This window comes from Bos javanicus, chromosome 13 (genome assembly GCF_032452875.1).
Source record: "Bos javanicus breed banteng chromosome 13, ARS-OSU_banteng_1.0, whole genome shotgun sequence".
In the NCBI taxonomy this organism is placed as follows: domain Eukaryota; kingdom Metazoa; phylum Chordata; class Mammalia; order Artiodactyla; family Bovidae; genus Bos; species Bos javanicus.
The window spans coordinates 36,201,160-36,211,218 of record NC_083880.1 but is presented as its reverse complement, the minus strand read 5'-3'; the positions used below and the strand labels follow the sequence as shown (position 1 = coordinate 36,211,218).

The window sequence follows — 10,059 nt, the reverse complement described above, 5'->3', positions numbered from 1 at the left end:
TAAACCATCACCAACACACACACACGTAAAGCTTAATTGGGGAGTATACTTGGATTTTTTCCCCCCTAAATATGCCACTGTGCCTGTAGCAGTCTATAAAATTCAATTTGCAGCAACTCATTAGCACTTCCCAGGTCTTATTGGAGCTTCTCTGGTGACTCAGTTGGTCAAGAATCCGCCTGCAATGCAGGAGACTCAAGTTCAATCCCTGGGTTGGGAACATCCCCAAGAGAAGAAAATGGCAATTCACTTCTGTATTCTTGCCTGGAAAATCCCATGGACAGAGAGAGGAGCCTGGTGGGCTACAGTCCAAGGGGTCGCAAAGAGTCGGCCACGACTCTGCGACTAAACCACCACCACCACCACCACCAGGCCTTAGTTCACCTGCGAAAAACTCCAGATGACTGGATCTGAGCGCGGACGAGCTAAAAGAGAGAAAAACGAGAAATAAAGGAGACGGTGGGGAGGTCGCGGCTGGGGGTGGAAAATATGAGTGTCCCTCTACATCAGCAGGTTCATCGGGTGTTTCAAAGCAGCGGCGCTCGCCCTTCCTCCGCGGGTCCTCACCTTGGTCTTCGAAGGCGCACGGGCTTCGGGCACAAAGCACGGTGACCCTGAACACCACCGGCCCTTTCCCCGCGCTTCCGGGGGTGACTTACTTCTGTGAGGCCGAAGGCCTAGCTCCGGGTCTGCCCGCCGGTCTGAGGCGGGAGCGAGGCCCCGGTTTCCTAGGAGAGGGCCTCGCGGGAGCTCGCGCCGCCGCGCACGGAGCGAGCACCTGGGCCCACCACCGTCCGCCCGCCGCCCAACCACGGGCTTCCCGGCCGGAGCCAGCAGGGGCAGGGGCGGGGGCGGAGGCGGGGGCGGCGGCCGGCGCGCTCCTTCGCGCGCCCCCCGCCCCCCGCGCCGCCGGGCGCACGCGCAGCAGCGCAGCCGCCCTTATTTAGTCCGCGATGGCTCCTTGCACGCCCCACCGGCCTCCTCCCATAGACGCTGCCCGCCCCGCGCGCCCCGGGGCCCCCGGGACCAGCCTCGGGCGGCTCCCCGAGCCCGACTACCCCTAAACCGGAACGGCGGCGGCCGAAAGGGCGCGTGCGGACCGGTAGCGGCGACCGGAAAGAGCGGACGGGTCGCGAGGAGGCGAACCAGGCCGCGGAGGAAGAGGAGGGCCGGGACGAGCCGAGGTTTGCCGAAGGTGGCGTTCCGGCGCGCGCGAGGGTGGGAGAGGAGGGGCGCGGCGGAAACTGCCGAGGATTTCCGAAGGCCGCAGCGGCCGAGTTGCCCGGATGTAGTTGGTGGAGCGGCAGCGGCGGCACCAGCGGCGGCGGCGGCGGCAGGAGGAGGAGGCGGCGAAGGACCCAGCGGCGGCGGCGGCGGCGGCGGCGGGGGGAGGTGGGGAGGAGGCGGCGGAGCGGGAGGAGGAGAAGGCGGAGGAGGCAGTCGCGCTGTCCGCGGGGCGAGCAGGACGCGTCGTGTTGCCCCCTCCCCCCCACCCCCCGGTTCGCCGCTGCCCGGCCTGAGCTGAGCGTGAGCGTGGTGCGGACGGAAGAGATGGCCCGGGAGCGCCGGCGCCAGTGACGGGGAGGTGCTGAGCGTCGCCGAGGGCGCGCCGGGCCTGCGCCGCCCGCCGCCTGCGCGCCCGCCCGCCGCCGCCGTCTCCCGCGGCCGCTCCCCCCTCCCCGACACACGCTCACAGGCCGGGCATTGATGGTAATGTATGCGAGGAAACAGCAGAGGCTCAGTGATGGGTAAATCGTCTTTTCGTTTCGAGGCGGCGGGGCGGGCGGCGGGGGGGCGCTCCTTCTCATCTGGGCCGGCCGCGCCGCCATTTTTGTTGTTAACCCTGATCCGGAGCGACCGGGAGGGGGAGCGGCCGCGCGGGCGGCGGCGGGCGAGGGGGGAGTCGGGGGTGGACGGCCGCGGGCGGCGGCGGCCCCTCGCCGGCGGGAGCCGGTGTGAGTGCGTGTGAGAGGTGTGAGCGAGAGCGTGTGCGCGCGGCGGGAGGGCGGGCTGCCGGGGGCCGGAGCGCCGCTGGGATTCGGGGCGGGGGGCTTTCTGCGGGCTCCGCGCGGGGGGCCCGTTCTCCTACCTCAGGTGGCCTTTTCTTCTGTTTTCCAGCTGTCACGACCGGCGGGGGGACGCGCAGCCTTACCAGGTACCACGGGGCGGGCGCGGGCTTCGGGGCTGGCGGGGCCGGCGGGGGAGGGAGGAGCCGCTACTCGAGCGCAGGCTTCACAGGTCGCTGCAGGCCCTTCGGGGCCACAGACGCGAAACCCGCTTGGCGGGGCCGGAAACCCTGCTCTCGCTTCCCGGGGCGCTCGCCGGCTAGGGGTGGGGGCTTAGTTTGACAGGTGACGGGAGGAAGTTCAAGTTCTTTTTGCGGGGGGGTGGGGGTGGTGGGGGGGAAGGGAATAAAAATTGATTCTCATCCAGGAAGGACCTGACTCGGTTATTCGGGTGTGCGGGACTCGGTAGGACGAGGTGTTCAGTAACTCTGGAATCACCTTCATTTGTTGTTTTGGGGGAACTAAAAGTTAGCGCAGAGGTATCAGAATCAGACGGAAGGGCAGGAAGAAGTCACTAATGGGTTTGCAACTCTTTAAGTGTGTTGTAAACCATTACCCCTTCCCAGTTTGTTTTCAGTGCACATAATTGTCTTTAGTGAAAGATGGCGCTTTTCTTTCTGTAGAAATTGAGGTCTTTGAGTACTTGGGTAATTCATTGTCATGAAAGGAGTTCTAGGTACATAGTTTTCTTTTTGTGACAGCTTCGTGTAACATTGTAAAAATTTTTTTGAAAGAGTTGGCCCCTGTTTTCCGTGGGAGGGAATTTCATTAATTTGTATCTCTGCGGTGACCCTAGAAGTAAATACTTCTTGCATCTGACCACTTAAAGGATAGGAGAGCGGGTTTCCAAGCTAACGGTTGTGTTTCTGGATAGCATGAGTTAAAGTTCTAGTTAAAAATCTAGGTTCCTTGACGGGTAAAACATTGTGCATTACATTTGGATAGGTCAGCGATTAAACTGTTGAATCACACTCTAAAACATGGTTAACTATGCATTTAAAAAGACAGCTATATAATGGTTGTCTTAAATATATTAAATGTTTTTTGAGGGAGTTCCATTAAGTTCCATTAGGATAGGTCAGAAATAAGAGCCTATATTTCTATACCTTAAAATTGTTTCCCATGCCTGCAAGAGTAAACTAGATCTGAAATGCCTTACTTACTTGAATCCAAGAATTGGAGAAATTCTGATGAGAATTCTCTGAATTCTGATGCTTTTTTTAGGTCAGATTGAAGAAACGTGTTTATGCTTATTTGTTTGTGTTAAGCATAGTTGCAGAGCAAAAACATTACAGTAGTACTCAGTGAATACTTTAGATTAAACTTTTTAACTCCCAGAAAAGCTTGAGTTAATTTGCCAAAGGGTTGATTTCTTGTGTTTACAAGATGGATTAATGGAAGGTTTTGTTTAAAAAACATATTTTGATATGTGTGAGGAGCCTTACAATAACTCATGTTTAAGTCTTGTGTGAATAACTTAAAGGCAGAATTAAAAAAGAAAATTTCAGTTTTACCAATGCATAAAACTGAATGTAGTTAATATAGCAAATTTTATGATAGAACTAACTTACGAAATTAAAAGTTTGATTTCTTTTTTATTTTGGGGGGGTGATGTTTTACAGGCACTTAAGTATTCATCGAAGAGTCACCCCAGTAGTGGTGATCACAGACATGAAAAAATGCGAGACGCCGCAGATCCTTCACCACCAAACAAAATGTTGCGGAGATCTGATAGTCCTGAAAACAAATACAGTGACAGCACAGGTCACAGTAAGGCCAAAAATGTGCATATTCACAGAGTTAGAGAGAGGGATGGTGGTGAGTAGGTTTTTTTTATTGAAACTTACATTTATTAATAATTCTATGTAAGACAAAAAGTTTGTCATATTTCCAGCTTGCAAATGTTACTAAATGGTTATGTCATCAGAATATTTTGATTCCTAAACAAATTATGTAGAAATAAGATGCTGACCCCAGCATCCACAGCTCGACCCCAGTGGGTGATAATTAGAGGATGCATTTATGAATGTAGCCTACCAGTGCTTTATTAATGGTGAATGACATGCAGGACATTTCTCCAAGAAAGGAACTTTCAGCTTTTCAACTTTCCAAGATTGAAGTTTGGCTTGGTTTATTTTGAGATCCTTGTTTCTACTTGAATTTATTTTTTAAGGAGTTCAGATGTGTGTTCTTGTGGTAAAGTATGAATTTAAAAATTTAGAAGGTTTTTTGAGACAGTTCGTGGGTTAAGAAAGTCATTTGTGATAAGGAAATTTTTGTTAGATTTTTTAAGAAAAATACTATTTTTCATATTTTCCAGAGTCTTATTAATGTAACTTTTATATCTACTCAGATACTCACCTTTTTAAAAGTTCATTTCAGTGGTTTTACCCTTCAGCTATTACTTTGCTTCAAGTTTTTTGTGGTAGGAGGCTGAAAATAAATTGTTTTCAGATTTAATGTATCCAAAATTTACCAAAATAATCAGATTTCCTGTCTACATATGGCATTCATTGAGGGACAAACCGATTTCGCTAAGTCAATGATCTCTATTATTCATAAGATCTTAAATTGCGTAATAGATAATGTGTTTGAAATAAATACACCATTTTGATTGTGCTTTTATAAGCTTATAAGGAAACTCAGAGTCCCTCATGGCTTTCTGTCTCTGATTTTCAACTATCTTCAAATCCTGCTTCTTCTAGTTCTCTTTTTGCCTCCTGGGATAGAAATCAGCTATATTCAGTGTGATGAGATATTGGAAAACATTGACCTCCTCTGTATATAATTGCTGGGTTGAGGAAGTTAATAGTGGTCAGAGATTGCATGGAAAAAAAAAAGATTGCATGGATTTGGAATATTTGGATGGTTATTGAATGGGAGGGGTATATAGTTCTCTGTTAAATATAGCATAGCTGTATGCTACTTACACATATAAACATATTTGGAAATAACAGCTGGTGGATTTGGTTAATAAGTGTTAGAATTTGGGGGGCAAAATTAATATTAATCTTCGGGGTAAGTTTTGTGTAGTGTTATGTTTAGCCTGAGATTCTATTACCAGTCACTATTATAGTGAATTTCATTTCAAATGTTAGGTCTTAGAAGGCAGTACTGTTTGTACTATATTGTGCTTTGTCTTTTTAAAATTTTAGTGATTGTGACTAAATAGGATGTGGCACCTCATCTCCTTAAAGATAATAAGTATCCCAGGTTCTCTTTTAGTGATTATGATCTGGTTAATCTGTCATCTACCCCCAAATCCAGAAAAGGGTTATTTTAGGTGCTCTAGGAAACTTCTGTAAATGCTTTCATGCATTTACAGTGAACTGTGTCTGATTAAGTTCTTTTACAGGTGAAATACTCGGAAGAACATTCTGTTGCTTAATGCTTAAATATTGAGCAAACATTGGGCGTCCACTGTGTGTCAGCAGTTGTGTGGTGTGCCTGGAAGTAATGCTGAGATGTGGTCCTGTCCTTGAAGCTGTTGCTAAAAGCTCTGACTCTGGAGAGCTACTTGTTTTTAGCTTATTGCTTTTTTTTCTTGTACTCTTCCCCACCCCTCCACCCCCCGCCCCTTCATTTTGATTTTCATTTTCCTTCCTCTTGTTTGCTTTTAGTTTCCTTTTTATTTGCATCTGCTTGCTGATGTTTCTTTAGTTCCATTTGTAAGAAACTTATCTTTCTGATCTAGTCATTTGCTAAGGTAAGCCCCTTTTCTGATTTGCTTTTTAGCTATTTGCTTGTCTTCCTCTGGAGCCTTTTAACTAATACTAACTTCATCTCTGGTCTATATTATCTCTCATACACTTGGCTGCCATATAACTTTACACCACGGAGGAATAATAGCAAATACTATAAAATGAGATCTGTATTCTCGAGTGCAGAGAGCATCTTTGATGTTAATTCTGTGTTCTAAAGATGTGAAGTGGTGATTCTTCCTCAGTTAATTCTTAAGATAAGTCATTATACTTTGACTCTAGCTGTTTTTTTCTTAACAATGAGAGTTTGAAACTAACATTTTAAAGTGAATATGTGTAATTTCATTGTAGGTGTTTGTATTCCCTGATATTTTTATCTTTATAAACTCAATTGTATATGTAGATAAATTTTTCACATAAAGATCAAAACCATTATTCAAAGTCAAATGCAAGTGAGCTGGATTCTCTGTGTACTCAGCATGTGTGAGTAACAATATAAGAACAGGTTACTATATTATTGAACTAATATAAAATTGATTTTTATTTTAGGATTTTAAAAAATCTAATGATTTTAATAAATGCCTAACTGAAGCGTCTATATACCCTCTACCTTACCCTACACTGCCCTGCCGGGCTTTACTGGCATCTGTCCACATCACAGTTTTTTTTTTTAGTTCTTCATGTCACCTTAGATTTCCTTAAAGTGCCAATTTAGAGTAATATATAAAAAGACTTTTAAGACATACTAATACTGTAAGAAATCAGAAAGTAGGGATTGAGGATTGTTACTCCCTGCAGAAGATTGAAGTCTGCAGTGTAAAAGGATTTATTCCAACTAAGTTTGTACAGTTAAAGGAATTAGAGACTTTTATCCAATAGGATTTATGAAAGGGAGTTTAGATTATTTATTGTAACTAAGGGAAATTTTGTGACATAATATTACCTAAAAGTTAATTACTTGGTGGAAAGTTATTTTTACATATACTGTGATCAACTTGCAAAATATAATCTTTTGTTTAAAAATAACCAAAAGCAAGAATCTAAGGTACAGTCATTTGATTTTTTTTTTTTTTTATAGCTTAGGTTGAATTTGTACTTAATGGAATTTTTAAGCTCTTTCCATTTCAGGAAAGTATGTTTTTCTTGACTAGTTCTACCGATAATTTTACCAAATAACTTTCAGGATGATGCTAGTACCAGTGAGTTTAAGAATGAAGGGTAGCTTTATAGGAATTATGTAAAGCTGTTCCACAAAAGTTCAGCCTCTTGGGGGTTGTCCCATTTTTCTTATCTTCCCTCTAAGAATTAACTGTTAGAAACATCTTTTGGGGGGAGATAGCTTAGCTCAGTTGGTTAATTGAAATCGAAAAAAATTACTCTCTATTCGTTGCCTGAATTGTGGGAATTAAGTGATTTTCTATAGCTTTTAAAGTTAGTATTCAAATATTTTTGAGTACAAAGGAAAAATTGCCTTAGTGTTTACATTGCTAAATTTTTTTTAAAGTTTTTCCCTGCATAATGGAAGTACCCCCCCCTTTTTTGGGGGTCATTTACCCATATTTGGAGAAATTGGGAAATTTAATCCAATTTTCAAATGACAATTACTGTAACATTTGAAGGAATTGTTATTCAGTAGGAAGTATTTGGGGATAACTTGTTTTTATAGTTTTTAAAATGTAATTTAGTAATATTTTAGTATTCTCACATTAAATAGACTGATAATTGCATAGTATGACTTTTGTGGTTCTTTGAATAACCTTACACTGGAATAAAATGAAATGTGTTTTGCATTTGTTACGTTAGAAAGTGCTATAAAAATGAACAGTCTCATTTGATCCTTGCATTGACCCTGGAAGGTAGGTAGAACAAATAGTATCCCTGTTTTATAGTTTATGGATGAGGGAATATTGACTTGTGTGAAAGGAGCCAATAGTAAGATTCGTCTAGAAACGGGCTTCCCAGATGGCACAAGTGGTGAAGACCCTGCCTGCCAATGCAGGAGACATGAGAGACTTCGTTCTATCCCTGGGTTGGGAAGATCCCCTGGAGGAGGGCATGGCAACCCATTCTTGGTATTCTTAAAGAGGTGGTTATTATGATATAATGGATTTCAGTTCACAGTCAAAACTATTTTGGTATGGTTTACTTTAAGATCTTAAATTTTAAGAAAGAAGGTGAAGTTGCTCAGTTGTGTCCACCTCTTTGCCACCCCATGGACTGTAGCTTGCCAGGCTCCTCCGTCCTTGGGATTTTCCAGGCAAGAAGACTGGAGTGGATTGCCTAAGGCATTATTAATTGAACTGATTCAGTTATGCAAGATGTATTTAAAGTTCTTGGTGAACATGCTTAGGATTTGGGGTTCATAATTCACAGAAAATATATATTCTAGATGATCTTTCTGTTAAGCCTCTTTTTGTCTTATTCTTTTGTGCAGGATGGTTTGGGTTAAGTTGTGAATCATTTTGTTACGGTGCTGAAAAGAGTGGAGCTAGCAGTGAGCTGGGGTATCTTCATACCCCACATATGTACCTGGACTCTGCTTCTGGGACCTTATACTAAGTATTGGAGTTGTTGATTGTCAGTCATTTCAAAACCAGTTTTTTGGGGCTTGAAAATACATCCTACGAAGAGTCGCCTTTTTATGATTTATTTGATGCCTGGTAATTTTGAAAGCCCTTTTATATCCAGTCCCACAACCCTTTGAATTAGGCTGATCAGGATTATTCCTGTTTTACGATGAACATATAATCCAATTATGTAGCCTACTGTTAGCTATTGAAAGTAGAAAGCAAGTGTTTTTGCTATATGTAGAACCTTATCTCTACCTTACAGTTGTACTCCAACTATAACCATTTGGTTACATCTCAATAAACCCATCAAAAGTTGAAAATTCCATAAGTTGGGAATGCATTTAATACGCCTAACCGACCTTAAATGTTCTGAGAACACTTACATGAACCTGCAGTTGGACAAAATTACCTAACACGGAGCCTGCTTTATAATAAAGTATTGAATATCTCATGTAACTTTCTACTGTACTGAGAGTGAAAAGCAGAATTGGCTGTAAGTGTAGGAGTTGTTTGCCCTTCTAATTACGTGGCTGACTGGGAAGTCCGTCTCCCTGCTGCTGCCACCCCATCCTTGGTATATCACTAGCCTGGGAAGAGAGCAGAATTCACAATTAGAAGTGTGCTTTCCATTCTGCATGCCTGTTGCTTCCACATCATTGTAAGGCCAAGAGATCCTAAGTTGAACTGTGGTATATACTTAAAATTGTTATTCTCTCCTCTTACCTGGGCTGTTCAAGAGCCTCTTAAGTGGTGTCCCGCATCCTTTTTGCTTCATACTGTTATTCACAACACATAGCCAGAGTGGTCCAGATAAAATGCCAGTCAGCTTATATCACTCAAGCTCAAGACCCTCCCTTGACCCTCTTACTTACCAATGCCTGTAATAGGCTCTTTGTAAAATCTGGTGTCTGGGTGTTTGTGCTGCTCTGTCCGCATTGGCCCTCAGGAAATTTGTTCTGGTCTCAAGAGTTCAGCTCCTTGTTTCTGGGATGCTCATCTTTCTGAATGTCCTCCTGATGCCGTCTCATTCCAGTAGGGTGTCAGCTTCAGCACCCCCTCCCCTAGAGGCCCACTTACCCTTCTGATGACTCAAACAGCTCCCTGTCATCCTCTGTCCTGTCTGCTGCTTTGTTCCTTCCTTGTACTTAAAGTGACCTGATGTTATTTATTTCTAGTCATTCTGTTATAGCACATGTTACTGAAAGTTACCATACCGTGCAAAGTTGCACCCTGGGATTTATACGGAAAATGTGATAGGGACACAGTATTCAAAAACATTGTCAATGACACATTAAAAGAGGAACTTTACAAATATTTTGATATAACTTTGTTAAATGGTTAAGGAGTTAACTAACAGTATAGTTAATAATAGCATTTTAGTTTGCTAATGACCTGAAATTAGCTTGTGGAAAGGTTGCAGTTTATGAGTTATTGTGAAATGATGGAAGGAAGGTTATCTGAAGTAACCCTCTGAAAATTGTAACCAACTGTGGGTGGATATGACTCCTAACTGGAAGAACTGGGGTAACTGGCAGGTATTTGAGATGTGTGTCTGTCCTGTGAATGTGTATGTAGCTTGGTCAGCTGGGTGCAGCTGGTGTTTCTCAGCAGATGAAATTGTTTGTAGGTAAGTGGGAAATTTGTGTTATGCTCAGATAGTTTCCTGATAAATCAATAAGACTCAAACTAGATTTTAAAAAAAAAAGCAGTGTTATAGCAGAA

The 10,059-nt window shown here is 43.9% G+C and overlaps 1 protein-coding gene across 8 annotated transcripts in view; it reads left to right on the top strand.

The window, feature by feature from the left end:
• Positions 1–1,069: 1,069 nt before the first annotated feature.
• Positions 1,070–10,059, top strand: part of WAC (WW domain containing adaptor with coiled-coil) — a 79,428-nt gene continuing 70,438 nt past the window's right edge. For 3 of the 8 annotated variants that reach the window (XM_061436257.1, XM_061436252.1, XM_061436251.1), the window contains exons 1-3: positions 1,663–1,748; positions 2,119–2,156; positions 3,672–3,884. In XM_061436257.1, coding sequence (XP_061292241.1) covers positions 1,708–1,748; positions 2,119–2,156; positions 3,672–3,884 — 292 coding nt within the window. In that variant the 5' untranslated portion in view covers positions 1,663–1,707. Of the gene's footprint in view, positions 1,185–1,618; positions 1,749–2,118; positions 2,157–3,671; positions 3,885–10,059 lie in introns of those variants that run through there. The other 5 variants (XM_061436258.1, XM_061436253.1, XM_061436255.1 and 2 more) reach the window with 4 other exon arrangements.